Source organism: Danio aesculapii, chromosome 2 (assembly GCF_903798145.1).
Source record: "Danio aesculapii chromosome 2, fDanAes4.1, whole genome shotgun sequence".
Taxonomy (NCBI): domain Eukaryota; kingdom Metazoa; phylum Chordata; class Actinopteri; order Cypriniformes; family Danionidae; genus Danio; species Danio aesculapii.
The window spans coordinates 56433038-56460754 of NC_079436.1; the positions used below are offsets into that span (position 1 = coordinate 56433038).

The following is a 27717-nucleotide window of genomic DNA, read 5'->3' on the forward strand; positions in this document are numbered from 1 at the left end:
ATTTCAACCTACATCAATTAAACTGACTAAACATATTTAGTTACACTATGTATAACTTAAAGTAAGTTGACACCTGATGAACGTATTCAAATAAGTTAAAGCAACATAAAAATATTTGTCGTCTTGACTTTTCTTTAATTTGTCATTTCAATAAGTAGCACTTCTAATATAGACCATTTTGAGGGGTGTAAACAAAAACAGTGGTCCCAACGTATTTCTTGTTGTACATTGTTGATGTCTATAGCCTCAGAGAATCCAGAAAGAGCCACACATTGATAAATAATGTTATGAGAGCTGTTTTAACATTAAGTTATAATTGAATAGCCTCTTGTTACAGTTTATGAAATAGTTTGATAACAAGCAATGGGCCAATGACATCACCACGTTGAAATGGTCTATAAATAAACATGTTTTCACTTCATGTATTATTGTCAACATTGTCTTTGCACTGTATCTAGTTGCAGGGTATTGGGAAAAATTTAACATTGCGATTTATTTTTTTTTTGCGATATACATTGCTATATGCATGCAATTTTACCAGATGACCTGAATAGCTCAATTCAGATTGATTTGAATGATCTGCAGTGGGAGTGCATCGGCATAAAATCTAATAAACTATCTATAAATACAATCAAGAAAAAGACACAACTGTAATAATTTAGCGTTTTCAGAGTCTAACAGTATTAAAGTAATGATGAATGAATCAAAATAAAAATTATTCTAGTCACAAATGGTACAATTTCTTATGCCTGAATGCTTTTAAAATCATTATACAATGTCATGTTATATAAAGCTACTCTTTATTGCTACATAAAGTTAATACTATCTACACTACCTGCCAAAGGTCTTGTCGTTGACCCAGTTGTAAGAGTAACAAATAATAACTTGACTTCTAGTTGATCATTTGGAAAAGTGGCAGAAGGTGGATTTCTCTGATGAATCATCTGTTGAGCTGCATCCCAATCATCACCAATACTGCAGAAGACCTACTGGAAAAAGCATGGAGCCAATACTCTCATAGATATCAGTCAAGTTTGGTGAAGGAAAAAATCATGGTTTGGGGTTACATTCAGTATGGGGGTGTGTGAGAGATCTGCAGAGTGGATGATCAACATCAACAGCCTGAGGTATCAAGACATTGTGCTGCCCATTACATTACAAACCACAGGAGAGGGCAAATTCTCCAGCAGGATAGCGCTCCTTCTCATACTTCAGCCTCCACATCAAAGCTCCTGAAAGCAAAGAAGGTCAAGGTGCTCCAGAATTGGCCAGCCCAGTCACCAGACATGAACATTATTGAGCATGTCTGGGGTAAGAAGGAGGAGGCGTTGAAGATGAATCCAAAGACTCTTGATGAACTCTGGGAGTCCTGCCAGAAGGCTTTCTTTGCCATTCCAGATGATTTTATTAATCAGTGATTTGAGTCATTGCAGAGATGTATGGATGCAGTCCTCCAAGCTCATGATGGAGTCAGACACAATATTCATTCTGTTTCCACTGCAGCATGAGCACATATTCTATACTGGACATTATTGAAGGTTCAGTGACAAGACTTTTGTCTAAGCAGAGTCAGACCTTACTGTCCTAATGAAATCATTCAAAATCAAGGCCTGATCATATTTTATTGTGGTCAAATAAGCGTAATCTGGAGGCCTTTACCTTTCATATAAGCCACTTCTGATACCAAATGATCTACTAGAAGTCAAGTTATTATTTGTTGTTCCTAAAACTTGGATAAGTTTTACACAAGACTTTTGTCAGATAGTGTATATTACCTTTAAAGTTACTTATGACCTAAAAGTATGATTTAAAGTAATTATTTTAATCTTATTTGTCAGCTCCTATAGACTAAAAATCAGACCAAATTCTGCAGACTAAGTAAAACAGGTCAGTGAGTAGCGTCTCGCCCTGATCAGGAGCTTGTTACTACTGTAGGTTTGATTAAAATTGCTGATCAATCCGTCAGACTCATCATTACTTCACTAATGTGTGACCAGACACAAACTGGGAAGTACAGCTGACCTGCTAAAACTGACTGACAGACATTATATCTCTAGATCCGGTGCTCAGGCGATGTAAAAACAGCGCTTGATTCAAATTTTACAGCAGGGTAAATAATCTTGCATTTCACTCACACAATTAAACAAGCAAATAAATAGATTGAAAAACAAACCGTTGAATGCACAAAAAGCCTGAGAAACAAAAGCAGTGAGTGCTGAGCATCGAGTGTGTGCTGATATGTTGCACACGTCAGTAAAGCAAGAGCACTTTAACGTCCAGAGCGCCCAAATAAAACATTTAAATCACACAAACTCTCCGGTTTCACTGAGAAATCAAGCCGTTTTAACTGCTGATGCCAGTCAAACGGCCACTGAATGAAACTGAACTGGATCTAATAGCAGTTTGACAATGATTAATCATGCAAAATGTGCCACTCATGACATCTGCTGTGTAACTGTACAATATATTACAATCTGAGATGGAAAGTACAAGCAGACTTCTTTAAAACTATAAAAAAAATGCAAAGAAAACCCAGAGTACTGCATTATATAAATGTGTACACATTTAATAATAATAATAATAATAATAATAATAATAATAATAATAATAATAATAATAATAATAATAATAATAATAATAATAATAATAACAATAACAACAACAATAATAATAATAATAATAATAATAATAACAATAATAATAATAATAACAACAACATCAATAATAATAATAATAATAATAACAACAATAATAATAATAACAATAATAATAACAATAATAACAACAATAATAACAATAATAACAATAATAATAATAATAACAATAATAATAATAATAATAATAATAATAACAACAATAATAATAATAATAACAATAATAATAATAACAACAATAATAACAATAATAACAACAATAATAATAATAATAATAACAATAATAATAATAATAATAATAATAATAATAATAATAATAATAACAATAATAACAACAATAATAACAATAATAACAACAATAATAACAACAATAATAATAATAACAATAATAATAATAACAATGATAATAATAATAATAATAATAATAATAATAATAATAATAATAATAATAATAATAATAATAACAATAACAATGCTTTATCGCAGAGTGGCTCGACAGATGCCTCTCCTCAGTGCAAGACACATGAAAGCCTGCCTGAAGCACTCCAAGATGGAGAGAAATAAGCTTCTCTGGTCTGATGAGACAGAACTTTTTGGCCTTAATTATAAGCGGTATGTGTGGAGAAAACCAGGCAGTGCTCATCACCTGTCCAATACAGGCCCAACAGTGAAGCATGCTGGTGGCAGCATCATGCTGTGGGGGTGTTTTCAGCTGCAGGCACATGACGACTGGTTGCAATCGAGGGAAAGATGAATGCTGCCAAATACAGGGATATCCTGAACAAAAACCTTCTTCGGAGTGCTCAAGAACTCAGACTGGGCCGAAAGGTTACCTTCCAACAAGACAATGAATATAACGAAGAAGTGGCTTCACAACAACTCTGTGACTGTTCTTGAATGGCCAAGCCAGACCCCTGACTTTAACCCAATTGAGCATCTCTGGAAAGACCGAAAATGGCTGTCCACCAACGTTTACCATCCAACTTAAGAGAACTGGAGAGGAATGGCAGAGGATCCCCTAATCCTTGTTGCACCTTTCCCAGAAAGACTCATGACTGCATTAGATCAAAAGGACGCTTCTGCTAAAGACTGAGCATGTGATATTTCAGTTTTTCTTTTTAATAAATCCGCAAAAATGTCAACAATTCTGTGTTTTTCTGTCAATATGCGGTGGGGCTGCATGGGTCGATAAACAATATTTGATTGAGTCGCGATAAAATTTGAATAACAAGTCAAAAAAGTCGATAACAATCATAAGCTCTGGACTTTTTTACTCTATATTGATCCAAGAGCCAATCCCACAGCAGAAAAGTGCTACAATGGAAATCTAAAAGTGTGTTGATATTAGAGATGTAACGAATTTTGGGCCACCGAAAATGTATTGGCCAAAAATATGTTATGTCATTTAATGGACCCTCTTATTTTTGTGGCTTCAGTCATTGTTGGGGTACTCGTTTAAATCTGGAGGCATTAACAACTGATATTGAAATATAAATCACCATCAATCAATATGAAAACTAATTATAGTGTTACGGTTGCCGTATATTGGTAGGATTTTTGCCTCCTGCTCTCTCTCTTTCTCTCTCTCTCCCTCTCAGCCTGTCATATCCTTTAGGTCCGCCTTCGCGACAGCCGATTGGTTGGGAGACCAGTCACTCATCATTGGGTGACGTGGCGCGATCACATAAAAGGACGCCAGGGAGAGCGGATGAGAGATCGCTTCTCCTTTGATCCTGTTTTTGCCGAAATGATTTTGTTATTCGTTGTTTTTGCTTAACTTTCATTTGGATAAAATTATTTCGTATTATTTCTGCCCATTTTTGAACTGCTTTGTTATTTTTGTACATCTTAATTTCGATTGTTTGTTTGTTACTTTTTGGTCCAGCTCTTACCTGGCAAAAATCAAGAGACTGTATTGAGAGTTGACTTTGTCCTCAGAGTAAGGTGGATAGGTAAGATGTCGTACGACTTCCATTCTGCAAACACGTAGTCAATCCATTGTTTAAAACACCAGGTAAGAAGTGAACGCCATCTGTGTATTTATACTTTTGTATTCGATTTTTAATCGAAATCGATCGAAATTCATGCTTAATCTCGATTATCGAATCAAAAAATGGAATCGTCGATGCTGCCCCGCCCCTATGTCACGTCGGCAGCAGCTTGACTTGCCAAGCGGGAAAAAACTCACGCATGCGCGTCAACCTAACAGCTACAACAGCCACGAGACAGCATGGCAACTGCAGACGCAGGAGACCCATCGAAAGAAATTGAACCCCCTCCTCTTTCACTGAAGTCGCCGGTGTGGAAGTATTTTGGATTTCCAGTGAGTAATGTTGACAACGTTCGTGTTGTCGACAGAAAAAACACAGTTTGCAAGCTCTGCAATGTGCATATACCACATTATTCCACTGGCAGCACGACTAACATGGCTGGGCATCTCCGCAGGCACCACAAAAACATAGATGTATCTGTTAAACCGACAAGTGTAACACAAACTACTCTCCCGTCTTCATTTGGAATAAAACTTCCAAGCAACTCAACACGTGCAAAGGCAATTACAAACGCGATAGGAGTATTTATAGCCGCGGACATGCGACCTTATTCAGTGATAGAAAACTCCGGTTTTCAGCATTTAATTAACGTGCTAGAACCGTGCTAGAAATGTTAATAAACATTTTATATTTGACAATGTAGTGTGTGGTACATTGTGAACAAAGGTCAGATGTTATTATATTGCATGTACGTCTTAAAATGGCATAGCTTGTGCTTTAAAATTTTTTTTTGTTAAAAATCGAGAATCGAATCGAATCGTGACTTTAGAATCGAAAATGTAATCGAATCAAGGATTTGGAGACTCGTGACACCCCTATTCGTTCAGTATAGGTAAGAGTATGGCGCTGAAGATTTTTCTTTTTTTCTTTTCATGCTTCTATCGAGGTAAGGGGTTTGTTTATGAGTTAGAATTGTTTTGTTATATTTATTTCTTTGATTTTGGCTTCACTAGCGTCCCCTCACTCTTGAATTTCTCTCTAATTTTGTTTGATACTTTGTTTTATTTGCTACTTTATTATTATTATTGTAAATATTTCTTACTTTTGTAAATATTTGGGCATCCTGGTTTCACTTTCTTTCGTTGGCAGTTTTGTTGTTGAACCCATCACTTGTGAGAGTACCACACCGTTTAAATGTTATTACTTTCATCCTAGACTAACATCAAAGAGGTTGTAACAATAGGAATTGCATTTTTGCTATACTGCTAATATGGGGTGCTGTGTGTAAAACTGCAAAATAAATAAAATAAAAAATTAAGGGGGTCTGAATACTTTCCATACCCACTGTATAGTTGAAGTCTAAATTATTCGCCCTCCTGTGAATAATTTTGCTCTTTTCAATAAAAATACTCAGGAATTTTTCACAGTATTTCCTATAATATTTTTTCTTCTGGAGAAAGTCTGATTGGTTTTATTTCAGCTAGAATAAAAACAGTTTTTAATTTTTAAAAAGCATTTTAAGGTCAATATCATTAGCCCCCTTAAAGGGAACATAGTTTACCTCTTTTTTTATGATTTAATATTAATATTACGGTTCTTCTGAGTGTGCCAGTTTAGGTTCAGTTTAAAACACAATTCAGATTTGTTTATTATAATGTGTTAAAAAGTGTCATGTTGGGGGCGTGTCCACAGCTCGCTGATTTAGGGGTGTGTTGCTTCACATGTAGATTAGTTTCGGCTTCCCGCCAACGTAACAAGAGGGCGGGGCCATGAGCTCACCCACTCTGCGTTTGCAACAGTCTGACAGGCAGATGGAGGAGAGAGAGAATCATACATGTACGACTCTGAAACAGACCAAGCAGAAAGTACCAAATCATTTGTGTCTTTGTACAGTTTTACAGCCAACTGTGTGCTAGTTTCAAGTGCCGAGCTTGTACACAGAAACTAATAACCACGCACACTGAATTAACTTTGACTGAGGCACCGGATGCGCCGCTCGAAGCCGCGACACGGCACACCAGACACTCTCTGTGGTGCGGCAGATACATGAAGTGTCCCGAATCGTCGCGCCACGCATTTTTGAATTCTAAACATAGGTTTCTGCAGCAGTCCCTGGCGCCCAGCCGTCGACTTGAGTGTACCCTGATAGAAACCGATGTTTAGATTTCAAAAACGCATGCTAGTTAAGATCACAGGAAGCTTCTGGGGTCGCGAGAAATGCAAACGGCTGAAGTATAAGGTAGACTCAATGAGAAGTACACATGTTTGCAAATCTACCTAAAGATACAACCAATAATTCCGATTAGAGCGATAAAGTGGAAAACATTGATCTTGTGTTGAGCCCAATGAGCCTTACATCTAAAAATAGAGCTAGCGTGTTCCTTCAGTGATATCGCTTCGACTCACGCTGAAAATGGCGGACGTGAATCAACAAACTGAGGATATGATGACGCGCCTGTCAATCAATATTGGTGGGCGGGGGGACCGCTCTCCTACGTAAAGTTGCGGTCAGTTTGAAAACCGCTCCAATTGGTCCACCGTTTTTTATTGTTGTTAAATTGAAAAAAAAAGCGCTGGGTGTGCTTATATCACCCCAATATGACAATCTATGCACCATACATGCACATATGTCTGTCCAAACAGCTTGAAAAGTAGATTTTTTACCATAGGTGCCCTTTAAGCAATATTTGTATTCTCTCAACAGTATTCTCTAATATTTCTTCCATAATGCACTGAGCTGACATTCAGATTAATTTATAGCTCTACAAACGGTATTCTCTTCAGACGAACATTTGAGATAACACTTAAATGAAGCATAACGGAGTCTCCTCCGCTATAAAAGCGCAGCTTCTGAGCATGAACATCGTCCTCTGGGATGTTGTGTGTGAAATACACATCTTTCATGCCATCTGAGAAGATGAGAGCAGTGTTTTCACCATGAGAAATGAATGAGTGTCTGGGGATTGCGCAGAATGGGTCGCAGATCTCTGGCTGTGTTTGTGTTGTCATGTCAGAGACGCTGATCTGCGGAGAAACTCTACGGCTTACGGCAGAGGAGACGCTAAATAAAGCTCAAGCCTTCAGCTCCTGCTCTTACGCAACTACTGTTTACAATCTCAGACACACACACGCACACATACACCCGAGTCACGCTTCTGCCCTGCATGTTTGACATGATGATGCATCAGTTTAACAAGTCTCAACTCATCAGTCGTGCTTTATTTCATTTACTCAGCTTCCTTCGGCTTAATCTCTGATTTGTCAGCGGTCGCCACAGCAGAATGAACCACCAACTATTCCAGCATATGTTTTACACAGCAGATGCCCTTCCAGCTGCAACCCAGTACTGGGAAACACCTATACACTTTTACACACAAACACATACACTATGGCCAATTTAGTGCATCAAGTCACCTATAGCGAATGTGTTGGGACTGTGGGGGATTATTTGGAAAGTGACTTTGGAAGGTGTTTCTGTGTGGAGTTTGCATGTTCTCTCTGCGTTCGCGTGGGTTTCCTCCGGGTGCTCCGGTTTCCCCCACAGTCCAAAGACATGTGGTACAGGTGATTTGGGTAGGCTAAATAGTCCGTAGTGTATGAGTGTGAATGAGTGTATATGGATTGTGTATGGAGGTTGCAGCTGGAAGGGCATCCGCTGCGTAAAACATATGCTGGATAAGTTGGCGGTTCATTCCGCTGTGGTGACCCCAGATTAATAAAGGGACTAAGGTGAAAAGAAAATGAATGAATGAATGAAATAGTCTTTTTTTTTTGTTTTATTTCGGCTAGAATAAAAGCAGTTTTAAATATTTTAAAGCCATTTTAAGGTCAATATTATTAGCCCCCTTAAGCAATATTGGTTTTGGATTGTCTACAGAATAAACCACTGTTATAGGCTGTTTTCAATCACATGGTTCTGGTGACATGGAAAATTCAGATGGAGGGCAGGAAGTAAAAAACTTGAGTGGGGGACATAGAGGAAAGTCTGTGTTTTTGCGATTTATACCATATTTCAAAGGAGATATAAATAGAAAATAACCACATATGTTGGACATGATCCTTATATCATGAAGAGGGCCGAGTTTTCTACTCAACTAAAATATATTTGCCTGTCACTGAGGCGGTAGATGCTGTAAGCTATATGAAAACATACTAGTGTTTTGAAGCATACTGTAGATAATTACTTGAATTAAAGTGTCGTGGTAATTATATTGTTGCTGTGGTACATTAACGTTAGTAATGAACAAATTATCCAATAGGTATTAGTTTTCTATAATGAATGCACCACAGTTTATTGTTACAGGATTATTACAGATGAGTTTTAGGCATGGGCTGGTATAAGATTCTGACGGTATGATAACCTTGTATAAAGATATCAGTTTCGCGGTCTCACAGTATTGTTATTACTGCTCTAAAATAAGCTCTTTTTAAATGTCTGGATAAAAAACTAAAACTTTTCCCTCTTTCTCAAAATAAAATATATTGTGTTCAAATATTTAACTATTTTAGAGCAGTAAACATGTCAGGCTATATCATTCAAATGAATCATCGACTTCTGCTGTTTTTATCAAAAACACTGAGTTCTTTACAATTTAAAATGGCATCTTTGATATCTTTTCTATTGGAGACACAGTTATCCTAAAAAGTAAATAAAAACGTCGTACACATACCTTAGGAGCGGTATAGCAGAAAATTTTGGCGGTTTTAAAACCTTGACTTTTTCAAACCGTGGTATACCTTGAAAATCATCCCATGCCTAATCAGTTTACTATGCTACAGTATTAGCATAGACCAGGGACCTATGTGAGGATCTTGTTTGTTGACTTCAGCTCGGCGTTTAACACTATCATCCCAAAACTTCTCTTGCCCAAATTAACTCAGCTCTCTGTGCCCACCTCTGTTTGTCAGTGGATCAACAGCTTCCTAACGGACAGGCAGCAGCTGGTGAAGCTGGGAAAATTCTCATCTAGCATCAGCACAATCAGCACTGGCGCCCCCCAGGGGTGTGTCCTCTCCCCACTGCTCTTCTCCCTGTACACGAAAGACTGCACATCAAAAGACTCCTCTGTGAAGCTCTTGAAGTTTGCAGACGACACCACACTTATCGGCCTCATTCAGGACGGTGATGAGTCTGCTTACAGACAGGAGGTTAAGGAGTTGGCTGTCTGGTGTAGCCACAACAACCTGGAGCTCAACACGCTCAAAACAGTGGAGATGATAGTGGACTTCAGGAGAAACCCCCCTGCTCTCCCCCCACTGAGCATCATGGACAGCATTGTGGCAGCAGTGGAGTCATTCAGGTTCCTGGGCACCACCATCTCTCAGGACCTGAAGTGGGACACTCACATTGACTCCATTGTCAAAAAAGCTCAACAGAGGCTGTACTTTCTTCGTCAGCTGAGGAAGTTTAACCTCCCAAAGGAGCTGCTGAAACAGTTCTACACCTCCATCATTGAATCAGTCATCTGCACATCAATAACTGTCTGGTTTAGCTCAGCTACTAAATACGACCTCCAAAGACTACGTCGAATAGTTCGGACTGCTGAGCGAATCACTAGTACAACCCTACCTACTCCCCAAGAACTGTACTTATCCAGAGCGAGCAGAAGGGCTGCCAAAATCACTCTGGACCCCTCACACCCAGCACACTGCCTCTTTGAACTTTTACCTTCTGGTCGACGCTACAGAGCACTGCGCACCAGAACAGCCCGACACTGAAACAGTTTCTTCCCTCAGGCAATCCATCTCATGAACACTTGATGATAATAATTGTGGAACCAACATCACTACTTGCCATACACTTTTATACACATATACACTTATTTAACAACACACTTTACATGCCAATTTGCACATAACAGCTGCACATATAACGTTGTATATAGTAATAAACACCTTCATACACTTGTCAATCTGTATATTTGCACTCACTACTTACTTCTATTTTTTAAATATATTTATTATCTGTTCATTGTCCTGTCTCTGTTATCCTGTTGCACTGTAGAAGCTCTGTCACCAAAACAAATTCCTCGTATGTGTGAACATACCTGGCAATAAAGCTCTTTCTGATTCTGGTTCTCTTTCTGATTCTGATTATGTGATGTGATATCTATTACCAAAGAGTAACACCATACACTTTACTATGTGGTTCAAAAACATGTTTATTATAAATTACTATAGTTTTTTCCCATGCGGATAACATCCAGACTTCACGAAATAACAGATGTGGACGTGGACGCATAGTCTACATTATTATTTATGTTTGTAAAGGGGAAAAGTGCTCCACAATAATAACCGTCTAGTTTTGCTCACAAGGGTTGCATTTCTTTTTTTGTTCTGTCGATGAACTGACCACCAACATGCGTTCACCACTGCTGCGCATACATAGACGTTAACTTTATGGTTGTTTATTCCACCAAAACGGATTATTGCAAAACAAGACGGAGATTTCATAGCAGCGATTACATGGCAGGGTTATTTATATTCTCCTGGAAGTTATGGTGGTGTATCTGATTTTATATAACATATTTAAACACATAGCTAGGCCTGTATATAATCTTTATTGGTGCTGTCAAATGAATTATCGCGTTCAAACAAAGATTGTACACATGGATGTAATGAATAAATGTTTATTACATGCTGCCTTTTCTTTCATTTTCAGCCAATATCTTGAATTTCCCCCTTATAAGCTAAAACTTTTGGAACTCAATAAAAGCTCGTTTTTATCTCTATGAAAGGCATTTCTCATTTAAGCTGATTTAAACAATTATAAACACCATAAAACAGAAACATTTCGATGTTCTGATAGTGATTCCTGTGTATAAGAACCACTTCCTGCCCTCCATCTGAATTTCGTGCATCATCAACGACATCATGTGAAAACAACCTATACAATGACTTACCATAATGATCAAAACTTTACCCTAATTAACCTAGTTAAGTCTTTAAATGTCACTTTAAGCTGAGTACTAGTATCTTGAAGAACATCTAGTCTAATATTATGTGCTGTCATCATGGCAAAGATAAAATAAATCAGTTATTAGAGACGAGTATTAAAACTATTATGATTAGAAATGTGTTGAAAACAATCTTCTCTCCGTTAAACAGAAATTGGGAGGGCTTCACCTATATACGGACATGAGGTTTTCTGCATGTGCTGATCCTGCATCCACACAGGTGTCCCACCTGTCCCACATCAATCATCATCATCTCCTGAAGAACTGGCACATCACAGCTTAGCCTTCGACCTCTTAAAACAAGCAATCTGACAAATTATATTGTCATTCAGGTCAGCGGCAATCTGGTCTTTGTTTTGGAAAACCATTTCATGCGTCACCATGTTAATCCAGCCTGCGCACAGCACTCATATTCAGCCTGAAAACACACAACACTAATAACACACCAGTAGGATTAGTCCAGCCAAAAATGACAATGCACTCATTGAAGGTGCAGTATGTAATTTTGGCCACTAGAGGGAGTGTATTCACAACAAACAAAGGCATATGCTGCGTCCCAATTCGCATACTTCATTCATTCATTCATTTTACTTCGGCTTAGTTCCTCTATTCATCAGGCATTGCCACAGCGGAATGAACCGCCTACTTATCCAGCATGTACTGTGAAACTCCCATACACAATTATTGACAACACACACACTCATACACTACGGCCAATTTAGTTATTCAATTCCCCTATAGCGCATGTGTTTAGACTTGTAGGGGAAACCAGAGCACCCGGAGGAAACCCACGCCAACACGGAGATAATATGCAACACAGACCCAGCCGAGGCTCAAACCAGCGACTTTCTTGCTGTGAGAAGACAGTGATAACCACTGAGCCACCATGTCGCCTCAATTTGCATACTCATTCATTAATTTTCTTTTCGGCTTCGTCCCTTTATTAATCAGGGGTCGCCACAGCAGAATGAACCGCCAACTAAATTTTAATTAAATTTAATTTTTTACATAATCTTTTACGCAACGGATGCCCTTCCAGCTGCAACCCATCACTGGGAAACACCAATACACTCAATTCACATACTATCAGTATAGTAATAGTATAGTAATAGTATTCAAAAAAAGAATTAGTGTGTTCCAAACCGCAGTATGCTGAAAAGAGTAAGCCAAAGGTTCTCGAATAGGGTGGACTGTCACTTTAAAAGCAGTTTTACAGCACTATATTCTTCAAATGCATGCCTATTGAATCGCTGTGAACAAGAGAAAGTTCACCCATTTACTCAACATTTACTCTCCCTCAAGTGGTTCTAAAGTTTTGACTTACTTTTTTCCTGTTGAACACAAAGAAGATATTTAGACGAATGTTAGAAACCTGTAACCATTGAATTCCATATTTGTTTTTCCTACTGTGAAAGTCAACGGTTACAGGTTTTCAGCCTTCTTCAAAATATCTTCTTTAGTGTTCAACAGAAGAAATAAACTCATAAGGATTTACCCTGTAAAAAAAATGCAGGGTTCCACACAATTTCTTCATGTTTTCCCAACACAAATCAATTAAGTTAAATCGTTTTTACAAATTTAAGTGGATTGAACGTAAAAAAATTAAGTTGTTTTAAAAAAAAACTTAGAAATTGTGTTGTTTCAACTTATTTTAAAGAAGTAGTTTGAACAAGCAGCAAAAGTCCTTTTTTAATGTAGAAACATTAAAAGGAAAGTAAACACAATTTTTTGGGGGGGTGAACAATTAAAAGGGGCAGTTCACCCCAAAAAAAAACAAAAACATGAAACCCTTAAGTGTTTCCAAGCCATCAATTGTTTCATTTATGGTTGAACAAACACAAATAAAATATATTTTGAAGAAAGCTAAAAACTGGTAACCATTGACTTCCATAATAGAAACAAAAAATTTTATGGAAGTAAATGGTTACAGGTTTCCAGCTTTCCTCAAAGTATCTTCTACTATCTTAACTATCCCTTTAAAAGGACCGTTTACCTAACATTTCTGACATTCTGCCATTGACTTCCAGTAGAAAAAAAATGAAAAACTAAGTAAGTCAACGGTTACAGGTTTTCAACTTTCCTAAAATGATCATCTACTATCTAAACTATCATTTTAAAAGGATAGTTCACCCCCCAAAAAGTGAATATTCTGTCAACATTTACTCTCCCTTTACTTACTACAAAGCTTTATGAGTTTAGTCTTCTGTTAAACACAAATAAGACAAGATGAAAACCAGTAACCATTGACTTCCAGTAGGAAAACAATTACCCTGGAGGTAAATAGTAACAGGTTTCCAGCTTTCCTCAAAGTATCTTCTACAATCTAAACCATCATTTTACAGGGATAGTTCACCCAAAAATGAAAATTCTGTCATCATTTACTCTGCCTTTGTTACAAACCTTTATGAGCTTATTCTTCTGTTAAACACTAAAGAAAACAAGATGAAAACCTGCAACCATCAACTTCCAAACAATTACCATGGAAGTCAATGGTTACAGGTTTTCAGCGCTAAAATCTGCTGGACACTGGACCTCCAGGGCCGAGTTTGGACAACCCCGATCTAAACTATCACTTTAAAAGGAATGTTCCGGTAAAATCTGTAATCACTGACTTTCATTAAATGAAATTAAATACTATGAAAGTCAATGGTTACAGGTTTCCAGCTTTCCTCAAAGTGTCTTCTATTATCTAAATTAACCCTTTAGAGGGACAGTTCAACCAAAAAATGAAAACTCGCATGATTTACTCTCCCTTTATGGGTTTATTCTTCTGTTAAACACTAAAGAAGATATGCTGAAAACCGGTAACTTCCAGTCGTAAAAACTGTTATCATGGCAGTAAATGGTTACAGGTTTCCAGCTTTCCCCAAAGTATCTTCTACTATCTAAACTATAATTTAAAGGGACAGTTCACCCAAAAATTAAGATTCTGCAATCATTTACTCTCCCTTAATGAGCTTATTCTTCTGTTAAACACTAAAGAAAACAAGATGAAAACCTGCAACCATCAACTTCCAGTAGGAAAAACAATTACCATGAAAGTCAATGGTTACAGGTTTCCAGCGCTAAAATCTGCTGGACACTGGACCTCCAGGGCCGAATTTGGACAACCCAGATCTAAACTATCACTTTAAAGGGACAGTTCACCCAAAAAAATGAAAACTCGACCATGATTTACTCTCCCTTTAAGAGCTTATTCTTCTGTTAAACACTAAAGAAGATATGCTGAAAACCGGTAATCACTGACTTTCATTAAATGAAATTAAATACTATGAAAGTCAATGGTTACAGGTTTCCAGCTTTCCTCAAAGTGTCTTCTATTATCTAAATTAACCCTTTAAAGGGACAGTTCACCCAAAAATAAAGATTCTGCAATCATTTACTCTCCCTTTATGAGTTTATTCTTCTGTTTAAACACTAAAGAAGATCTATGTGTGTTGGATCTATCCAGTCGGAAAAACTGTTATCATGGCAGTAAATGGTTACAGGTTTCCAGCTTTCCCCATAGTATCTTCTACTATCTAAACTATAATTTAAAGGGACAGTTCACCCAAAAATAAAGATTCTGCCATCATTTACTCTCCCTTTATGAGCTTATTCTTCTGTTAAACACTGAAGAAAACAAGATGAAAACCTGTAACCATCAACTTCCAGTAGGAAAAACAATTACCATGAAAGTCAATGGTTACAGGTTTCCAGCGCTAAAATCTGCTGGACACTGGACCTCCAGGGCTGAGTTTGGACAACCCCGATCTAAACTATCACTTTAAAGGGAATGTTCACTCAAAAAATGAAAACTCGACCATGATTTACTCTCTCTTTATGAGCTTATTCTTCTGTTAAACACTAAAGAAGATATGCTGAAAACCGGTAACTTCCAGTCGGAAAAACTGTTATCATGGCAGTAAACGGTTACAGGTTTCCAGCTTTCCCCAAAGTATCTTCTACTATCTAAACTATAATTTAAAGGGACAGTTCACCCAAAAACAAAGATTCTGCCATCATTTACTCTCCCTTTATGAGCTTATTCTTCTGTTAAACACTAAAGAAAACAAGATGAAAACCTGTAACCATCAACTTCCAGTAGGAAAAACAATTACCATGGAAGTCAATGATTACAGGTTTCCAGCATTCCTCAAAGTATCTTCTACTATCTAAACTATACTTTAAAGGGACAGTTCACCCAAAAAATGAAGATTCTGCCATCATTTACTCTCCCTTTACTTGTTACAAACCTTTTACGAGTTTAATCTTCTGTTAAACACTAAAGAAGATAGAATGAAACCCAGTAGCCATTGACTTTCAGTAGGAAAGAAAAACAATTACCATGGAAGTCAATAGTTACAGGTTTCCAGCTTTCCTCAAAGTGTCTTCTATTGTCTAAATTTAAAGGGACAGTTCACCCAAAAAAGTGAAAACTCAACCATGATTTACTCTCTCTTTAAGAGCTTATTCTTCTGTTAAACACTAAAGACGATAAGCTGAAAATTGGTAACCACTGACTTTCATAGTATGAAATCAAATACTATGAAAGTCAATGGTTACAGGTTTCCATCATTCTTCAAATGATCCTCTTTGACGTTCGTCACAAAAAAAAACTTCATTTTCTTCATTTCTGGGTGAACTGTCCCTTTAAGAGAGATGAAGTCATAAATCAAACATACCTTTGATATTTCCCTGTGGTCTCATAGAAATGCTGGATGAGTCTGTGTGTGAAGTCAGTGTGTGTTTGTCATGCTGTGTGTCCCCGCAGTGAAGATGAAGCTGTAATAATCAGCTTATCTGCTCCACGTTTCTGTGATCTCCACAGCTGGAAGAGTGTGTGTGTCTCCATTAGACTCAGCCGTTTAGTTGCGTAATGCCTTATGTAAAAGCAGAGCTCAAGACGGCAAACACACTCCGTATTCAGTTGCTAAAATCTATGCTTTTTAGTATTACTATGCATTTTTCCAGATCAGATTAGACAACACTATACACTACCTGACAAAAGTCTTGCTGCCTATCCAAGTTTTAGGAACAGCAAATAATAATCTGACTTCTAGTTGATCATTTGGTATCAGAAGTGGCTCATATGAAAGGCAAAGGCCTCTAGATGACGCTTATTTGACCAAAATATAATATGATCAGGCCTTGATTATTAATGATTTGATTAGGACAGTAAGGTCTGACTCTGCTTAGACAAAAGTCTCCTCACTGAACCTTCAATAATGTCCAGAATAGAATATGTGCTCATGCTGCAGTGGAACAGAATGAATATTGTGTCTGACTCCATCATGAGCTTGGAGGACTGCATCCATACATCTCTGCAATGACTCAAATCACTGATTAATAAAGTCATCTGGAATGGCAAAGAGAGTGTTCTTGCAGGACTTCCAGAGTTCATCAAGAGTCTTTGGATTCATCTTCAATGCCTCCTCCTCCATCTTACCCCAGACATGCTCAATAATGTTCATGTCTGGTGACTGGGCTGGCCAATCCTGGAGCATCTTGACCTTCTTTGCTTTCAGGAACTTTGATGTGGAGGCTGAAGTATGAGAAGGAGCGCTATCCTGCTGGAGAATTTGCCCTCTCCTGTGGTTTGTAATGTAATGGGCAGCACAAATGTCTTGATACCTCAGGCTGTTGATGTTGATCATCCACTCTGCAGATCTCTCACATGCCCCCATACTAATTGTAACCCCAAACCATGAGTTTTCCTTCACCAAACTTGACTGATTTCAGTGAGACTCTTGGGTCCATGCTGGTTCCAGTAGGTCTTCTGCAGTATTTGTGATGATTGGGATGCAGCTCAACAGATGATTCATAGGAAAAATCCACCTTCTGCCACTTTTCCAAATGATCAACTAGAAGTCAAGTTATTATTTGTAGCTATTACAACTGGGATCCACGACAAGACCTTTGTCAGACAGTGTACTTCTCTAGGTTGTGTTATAAGTGTTTCCTAAAGATCGCTGTTTCTAAAGATCAGAGCTGCAGGTACGAACACGTCTGTCTTTCTGAAGAAATGCTCTCACTATCAAAACCACATTCTTAAAGGGCACCTGTTACACAAAAACCACTCTTATAAATGCTTTAAACACAGTTGTGTGGCTAAATGTGAATAAAATCGAGCAGAGAAAATGACACAGCAGATTTTTTTCTGTGTCTCAGATTAGAGGAATGGCAGAGGATCCCCAAATCCAGGTGTGAAAAGCCTGTTGCATGTACAGAAAGCTGAAGATGAAGATTTCTCAAGATGAACTGATCTGAGAGCAGATTTACTGTGGGTGTTCTGCTGAATTTGACCCAGCAAACACACATGAAAACACACTGACAGCAGCATAGCGAGTGTGTGCATGAGTGAGTGTTTGTGCGACGCATGAGAGATCAGATGTCAGCTCTTCTCACTGTAAACAGACACTACACAAACACACGACAGATCACGTCTCATATAAAACACAGAGCGGGACTGCTTTCTTATTGTGAGACGCATGGACAGATAATGATTTATTCATTATTTACTATTTTTAAAGAAAACAAAAGCAGAGAGATTAGAGAGAAAGAAAGAATATAAAAAATTAATGCTAAACTATTTAATTTATCTAAAAATATTAAAATAATTTAACAGCAATCATATTTTTATTATATAAATATGTATAACTATGTATATATACACAGAGTTGAAGAATGATTAGCTCCTTTAATTATTTTTCTTTTTAAATATTCCCAGATGATGTTTAACAGGCAAGGAAACGTTCACAGTATGTCTGATAATATTTTTTCTTCTGGAGAAAGTCTTATTTGTTTTATTTCGGCTAAATTAAAGCAGTTTTTAATTTTTTGAAAAAAAATTATTAGCCTCTTTAAGCTATATATTTTTTCGATAGTCTACAGAACAAACCATCGTTAACACTAACTTGCCTAATTACCCTAACCTGCCTAATTAACCTAGTTAAGCCTTTAAATGTCACTTTAAGCTGAATACTAGTATCTTGAAGGAATTTCTAGTCAGATTTATTTTACTGTCATCAAGGCAAAGATTAAATAAATCAGTTATTATAGATGAGTTTAAAAACTATATGATCAGAAATGTGTTGAACAAATTCCTCCGTTAAACAGAATTGGGGAAAAAAATAAAAAGGGGGCAATAATTCTGACTTTAACTCTATATATGTATGTATGTATGTATATGTATGCGTGTATTCTGTGAATTAACTGCACAACCCAAAAGAATAATGCTAATCAAAAGGCTAAAAGATGGTCTTCTCTAGAGAACAAAAATGACTGACTTTACATTACTTGACATTTTTGCATTTATGAGAAAAAGTGTCATTATGGATGTGACATCTCTTCGTTATGGATGTGACTGATGTGAAATTGCCACTTGTGTGACTTTGTAAATCAAATATAATTGTTTGAGAACACTGACAGAGATATGTTTGAGTATTTCTAAAGTACTTTTAAAATACAAGCCAACACAAAAGAAATGTAGAAACAATTTCCATATGTTTGGGTGAAACCTAATTTTGGAATGCTCATTTATTTATTATATATATATATATAATATATAATATATATATATATATATATATATACTATATATATATCTATATATATAATATATATATATATATATATATATATATACATACATATATATATATATATATATATATATATATATATATTATATATCTATATATATATATATATATACATACAGATATATATATTATATATATATATATATATATATATATAACAAATCTCCCTCTCTCTCATTTATTTCATCAAAAATACAGTACAAATAATAAAATTGTGAAATGTTATAGAAAAAATTCAGAAGTAGATTATAATTTAACTTTATCTTTTATTCCAGTGATTTTAATGATGAATTTTCAGCTTCATTACTTCACTCTTCAGAGTCCTTCAGAAATCACTCTAATATTAACTATTATTATTTATATTAATATTATTATTATTAATGGTAATAGTAATAAAAGCAATGATGACTGAAGTAACAATTTCATTTAAAACTACATTCAATAAGTAATAAATAACTACTTAATAAATAATTATTTAACGAGGGCAGAACAGTGGCACAATGGGTAGCGCTCTTGCCTCACAGCAAGAAGGTTGCTGCTTCGAGCCTTTGCTGTGTGCTCCTGTTTCCCCCACAGTCCAAACACATGCACTATAGGTGAATTGGGTAACCTAATTTGTCCGTAGTGTATATGTGTGAATGGAAGTGTATGGGTGTTTCCCAGTGATGGGTTGCAGCTGGAAGGGCATCTGCTGCGTAAAACATAAGCTGGATAAGTTGGCGGTTCCTTCTGCTGTGGAGACCCCAGATTAATAAAGGGATTAAGCCTAAAAGAAAATAAATTAATGAATGAATAAGTATTTAATATTTTTTTACATTTAATAAACTCCGCCTTGATGAACAGAATAATTTTCTGTAAAAAAAAAAAACTGACCCCAAACTTTTGAGTTATCTAGTTATCTTGATTAGCATAAATCAAACAGACAGTAAATAATAAGCAAACGTATTTTATAATTACATTTTTGTTGAAACCAGAGTAACTCATTAAAATAAGTTTGTTATTAAAAAACATTTGTCATGACTGTCATTTTTACAGTGTGTGTACATACAGCATATAATTGATTATGATTTATTGTTATTGTTGCTTAATGTTTTATTTTTAAAAAGTAAATAATATTGTATAAATACTTGCAAATTAACACAAAATCATTAATATATCTAAAAAATAAATGCATAAAATAAATGCATAAAATAAATGCATGCAATCATTAAATATATATATTTTTTATTTTAAAAAGCTGAAGCACAACAAAATTACAACAATTTGACCTTTTTTAAAATCATATTTAAATATTAATAAACAAGTTTAATTAGAATTTAATTATGAGTCTGAAATGTAGAGAAACACTTTAAATGACAAAATAGCAAAACAAATTATAAAAGATAATTACAGAAAATATAAAATGAACAGAAAAGGTTCAAACTTTAATAAGAATGTTAGCAAAACTGAAACATATTTTTATCAGACGGTTATAATAACTAAAGTTTTTTCTTAACAAAAATCACCCGAGCTCCACTACACTTGACAGCTTTATCATTCATTCATTTTCTTTTCGGCTTAGTCCCTTCATCAATCCGGGTCGCCACAGCGGAATGAACCGCCAACTTATCCAGCACATTTTTACACAGCGGATGTCCTTCCAGCCACAACCCATCCCTGGGAAACATTCACAAACACTCATTCACCTTATACACTACGGACATTTAGCCTACCCAATTCACCCTGTACCGCATGTCTTTGGACTGTGGGGGAAACCGGGAGCACCCGAAGGAAACCCACACGAACGCGGGGAGAAACATGCAAACTCCACACAGAAACGCCAACTGACCCCAGCCGAAGCTCGAACCAGCGACCTTCTTGCTGTGAGGCGGCAGCACTACCTACTGCGCCACTGTGTCGCCTTGATAGCTTTATACCACACCTTTTTTACTTTATGACTACATTGTATAAACCAGGGGTCACCAAACTTGTTCCTGGAGGGCCGGTGTCCTGCAGATTTTAGCTCCAACCCTAATCAAACACACATGAACAAGCTAATCAAGGTCTTACTAGGTATACTTGAAACACCCAGGCAGCTGTGTTGAGGCAAGTTGGAGCTAAACCCTGCAGGGACACCGGCCCTCCTGGACTGAGATTGGTGACCCCTGGTATAAACTATCCATAAATTAACAGTTTTACATCTTTTGTTATGCTTTTACCACATATATTTCTGCTTTTGGATTGCATTATGGGATCTTGATTTTTCCTCCAACACAATTTGATGTTAAAAAGTTTAAAAAAGTTAATTTTATTGACATATGTAATAGTTTACAGTGCTATATTGTCCGCGTTGGTGTTGTATGTTACGCTACAAACACCCTGTAATAAACTGCAGCACATCTGTTATTTTACAGACTTATTTCTTTATATATTATCTCTTATACATTATAATATTTCAAACGATTAAAATGTCAATAAGTCACTTCGTTAACTGTAGGAGTTGAATTTACAACTCAGAAGTTGACAGAGCAGAGATCAACATCCCATAATTCACAACCATAAATGAACAGAAGACACTTCACAAAATACAGAAACTGTTCATCAACTGATCATTTTACAGGTAATCTACTTCCAGCAAATCATTAGAAACATTCAAGACACTGCTTCTGCTTCATTAAGCCTTATTATTAAGTGAATATTAAGCTGTAAACCTGCTGTCGTGTTAATAATACAGTAAGTCAGGAGTTCAGCAGCGGATGTGGCCAACGGGAACGCTGAGTGTGGCTAAAAAACAGGAATATCAGCCTACGGGACCTGAAGGAGACCCCCTGTGTGCGCATTCTCTACAGGATGCAGTACAGTACAGCTGTCAACACAAGACTAACACACCATCTGAAGGATATTCACACAACACAACACACACACACACACTCAAACCATCTGTGCAAGATATTATGTTCATATTTCATTGCAATGAATCTTGGAGCAAATCAATATCTTTACTTTATTAAACACAACTATTTTTACAAAAAATAAACAGGGTAATGAGTGTAAAAATACTTATACTATTAATATACATATACATTAATATATATATATATTATATATATATATATATATATATATATATATATATCTATATATATATATATATATATATATATATTAATATATATATATATATATATATATATATATATATATATACATATATATAGATAGATAGATAGATGTGTGTATATATATATAAAGATGTGTGTGTGTGTGTGTGTGTATATATAGATGTGTGTGTGTGTGTGTATATATATATAGATGTGTGTGTGTGTGTGTGTGTGTGTGTATATATATATATAGATGTGTGTGTGTGTGTATATATATAGTACATAGTAATCTGCTAGTGTTCGCTTTGCTTTGGATTTTTCAAGGTTAATTATTGTGATACCCTGATTTCAAGAGATAAATACTGGGAAATCTCTGTAGACTGATGGCGTTTCATGCCGTTCAGCCTTATAATCTTAAAATGTCAGCAAAATCAGCTGCTTTGTCTTCACTTTAGACATTACGCTAAAGAATCATTCCAACACTACCTCTAAAGTGACGTTGGTGAATGAGCAGCGGTTTCTGCTGTTCTGACATCAGTTGCAGATGGGAATGAATGGCGGAAGAAAGTAGTTCCTCATACAAAAGGGTTTTTGAGACTCTCCATGTTTGATTTTCTTTTTTGTACACACGATTATGCCGTTGATCTGTCATAAACGCAATATCACACTTGTAGCAGTGCGATGTATCCTCACTGGTGGGACACTAAGGCACCCGGCCTGCGACCCCCCACCAGTGCCGATGCTTGCACATGTGTATATAAATACACTTACACAATATATACACTATACATATATAGATACACAGATAGCTATATAGAACGATAGATAGAACGATAGATAGACGGGTGGATGGATGGATGGATGGATGGATGGATGGATGGATGGATGGATGATGGATGGATGGATGGATGGATGGATGGATGGATGGATGGATGGATGGATGGATGGATAAAATCTTAAAATACAAATTAAACAAATGAAATAGGATAAATTACTGTTGCTGCTAATTTCATGATATGAATAAAATGACATTTAAATCTGTATTATTTTGTTTACATCACTTATTTAAAACAATAAAAGGTATTTAAATTGCAGTGTATTTGGTGTTATATCCTCAGTGTTTATCTTTTTTTTTACTTAAGTATAAGTTGATAGAAATAACAAGATAACAAGTTAAATTTGGTTTAAATAACAAGAATGTAGCTAAAAAGATAGACAGACAGACGGACGGAGATAGATAGATAGATAGATAGATAGATAGATAGATAGATAGATAGATAGATAGATAGATAGATAGATAGATAGATAGATAGATAGATAGATAGATTGAAACAGTTTGAAAAAGGATAGATAGATAGATAGATAAGATAGATAGATGGATGGATGGATGGAAAAACAGTTTGAAAAAGGATAGATAGATAGATAGATAGATAGATAGATAGATAGATAGATAGATAGATAGATAGATAGATAGATAGATAGATAGATAGATAGATAGATAGATAGATAGATAGATAGATTGAAACAGTTTGAAAAAGGATAGATAGATAGATAAGATAGATAGATGGATGGATGGATGGATTAAAACAGTTTGAAAAAGGATAGATAGATAGATAGATAGATAGATAGATAGATAGATAGATAGATAGATAGATAGATAGATAGATAGATAGATAGATAGATAGATAGATAGATAGATAGATAGATAGATAAATTGAAACAGTTTGAAAAAGGATAGATAGATAGATAGATAGATAGATAGATAGATAGATAGATAGATAGATAGATAGATAGATAGATAGATAGATAGATAGATAGATAGATAGATAGATAGATAGATAGATAAATTGAAACAGTTTGAAAAAGGATAGATAGATAGATAGATAGATAGATAGATAGATGGAAGGATGGATGGATGGATTAAAACAGTTTGAAAAAGGATAGATAGATAGATAGATAGATAGATAGATAGATAGATAGATAGATAGATAGATAGATAGATAGATAGATAGATAGATAGATAGATAGATAGATAGATAGATAGATAGATAGATAGATAGATAAATGGATGAATAGTGTATATTGATATATTTCAAACATTACATTTTAAAGCTGCTGCCCCATAGTTCAGTGAACATTATACAGTAATTTCATTTGAATATCGTAAGGCACTGACTGCCACACACCAAAGCAAAATTCCTACCTCACCCATCTAACCATGGCATATTCCTACAGCAAAGCAAATGATATAAAAATAAACTGCCAATAAAAAAAATCAAGCCATACCTTAGTTAAATCAAACGTACTACAGCAGTGTTGATAACATGATTCACATTTTCAGGAGATTCCATGATGGGTTACATCATAAAACACCACATCATACCGTTTTAAATTGTATATTTGTCATCCAGAAATGCAGATAAATGAATACCTGCACTGTCAGGTACTTCAACGATCAGTAAACGTCACATAAATACCATAGTAAATTGTAAATTTGCATCCTGCAATACAGATAACTAAATGCTACACTGTCTGGTATTTGGAAGAGGACAACATCATAAAACACCACATAAATACCATGGTAAACAATATAGGTCATTCAGAAATGCAGATAAATGAATACCTGCACACTGCCAGGTACTACAACAACAACTACACCAAAAACACACCACATTAATACCATGGTAAACTGTCAGGTACATCTACAGTGGCAACTTCAAAAACAACACGTAAATACCATAGTAAACAGTATATTTGTCATCCAGAAATGCAGATAAATTAATAGGCTACCTGCAATGTCAGGTACTTCCACGATGACTCAAAAAACACCACATAAATACCATGGTAAACAATATAGGTCATCCAGAAATGCAGATAAATGAATACCTGGACACTGTCAGGTACTTCAACAACAACTACACCAAAAACACACCACATTAATACCATGGTAAACTGTCAGGTACATCTACAATGGCAACTTCAAAAACAACACGTAAATACCATAGTAAACAGTATATTTGTCATCTAGAAATGCAGATAAATTAATAGGCTACCTGCAATGTCAGGTACTTCCACGATGACTCAAAAAAACACCACATATATACCAAGGTAAATGACAAATTTTACCATTTGAATACCTGCACTGTCAGGTACTTCCACAATCATAAAACACCACATAAATACCATGGTAAATTGTATATTTGGCATTAAGAAATACAGATAAAAGAATACCTGCACACTGTCAGGTACTTCCACGATGACTACATCAATAAACACCACATAAATACCATGGTAAATTGTATATTTGGCATTAAGAAATGCAGATAAATGAATACCTGCACTGTCAGGTACTTGAAGGTGACTACATAATAAAGCACCACATAAATACCATGGTAAATTGTATATTTGACATCCAAAAACACCACATAAATACCATGGTACACAATATTTTTGTAATCCAAAAAAACAGATAATTGAATACCTGCACACTGCCAGGTACTTCAACAACAACTACACCAAAAAACACCACATAAATACCATGGTAAACGGTATATTTGTCATTATGCAGATAAAAGAATAGGCTACCTGCACTGTCAGGTACTTCTACAATGACAACTCCAAAAGCATCACATAAATACCATAGTAAACAGTTCAGTGATCAATTTTACCATTTGAATTTCTGTAGTCAGTACTTCTACAATCATGAAACACCACATAAATATAATATAAATTGTATATGTGTCATCCAGAAACGCAGTAAAAATTAATGCCTGCACACTGTTAGGTACATCCACAATGACAACTTCAAAAACACCATATAAATACCATGGTACATTGTATATTTGTCATCCATAAACAGCCCATAAATACCCCATAAAGTAAATGGTAAATTTTCCTATTTGAATACCTGCTCTGTCAGGTACTTCCACGATCACATAACTCCACATAAATACCATGGTAAATTGTATATTCGTCATCCAGGAATGCAGATAAATAAATACCTGCACAGTCAGGTACTTCCACACCAAGGTAAATGACAAATTTTACCATTTGAATACCTGCACTGTCAGGTACTTTGACAATCATAAAACACCAAATAAATACCATGGTAAACTGTATATTTACCATTAAGAAATGCAGATAAATGAATACGTGCACACTGTCAGGTACTTCCACGATGACTACATCAATAAACACCACATAAATACCATGGTAAATTGTATATCTGTCATTAGGAAATGCAGATAAATGAATACCTGCACACTGTCAGGTACTTCCCCGATGACTACATCAATAAACACCACATACATATCATGGTAAATTGTATATCTGGCATTAAGAAATGCAGATAAATGAATATCTGCACTGTCAGGTACTTGAAGGTGACTACATCAATAAACACCACATAAATATCATGGTAAATTGTATATTTGACATCCAAAAACACCACATAAATACCATGGTACACAATATTTTTGTCATCCAAAAAATCCGATAAATGAATACCTGCACACTGCCAGGTACTTCAACAACAACTACATCATAAATCACCACATAAATACCATGGTAAATGGTATATTTGTCATTATGCAGATAAAAGAATAGGCTACCTGCACTGTCAGGTACTTCTACAATGACAACTTCAAAAACATCACATAAATACCATAGTAAACAGTTCAGTGATCAATTTTACCATTTGAATACCTGCAGTCAGTACTTCTACAAATATAATATAAATTGTATATGTGTCATCCAGAAACGCAGTAAAAATTAATACCTGCACACTGTCAGGTACATCCACAATGACAACTTCAAAAACGCCATATAAATACCATGGTACATTGTATATTTGTCATCCATAAACAGCCCATAAAGTAAATGGTAAATCTTCCCATTTGAATACCTGCACTGTCAGGTACTTCCACGATCACATAACTCCACAGAAATACCATGGTAAATTGTGTATTTGTCATCCAGAAATGCAGATAAAGGAATATCTGTATACTGTCATGATGGTGCCACTATGACAACATCAAAAACACCACATAAATACCGTGGTAAACGGTAATATTTGTCATCCAGAAATGCAGATAAATGAATACCTACACTGTCAGGTAATTCCACAACGACAACATAAAAAACACCATACATACTAAATAATAAACACCATAAATACCATGGTAAATTTGTCATCCAGAAAAGCAGATAGGCTAACGTTAAATGAAGTGTGCGACCTTTCCTTGACACTGCAGCTCCACATACCGATCTCCGCAGGCTCCATCCCGCAGCCGAGCACCGCGTCCGCGTCCTCCGCCAGCGAGGAACATCCACCGGCCGCGGCGGCCTCCATCACCGCCGGTTTCCCGCGGGGCGTCGAGCGTCAAAACCGGGCGAGAAACGGAGACACGGGAAAACGGCCGTCCGCTGCCGCACCGCGGTCTATCATGAGGAGA

The 27717-nt window shown here is 36.0% G+C and overlaps 1 protein-coding gene across 1 annotated transcript in view; it reads right to left on the minus strand.

The window, feature by feature from the left end:
- pip5k1cb (phosphatidylinositol-4-phosphate 5-kinase, type I, gamma b) overlaps window positions 1-27689 on the minus strand; it is a 113128-nt gene extending 85439 nt beyond the window's left edge. Inside the window, exon 1 of the mRNA XM_056446150.1 lies at window positions 27527-27689. Within this exon, the coding sequence (XP_056302125.1) occupies window positions 27527-27614 (88 nt within the window). The 5' untranslated portion in view covers window positions 27615-27689. The remainder of the gene's footprint in view (window positions 1-27526) is intronic.
- Between the last annotated feature and the right edge of the window lie 28 nt (window positions 27690-27717).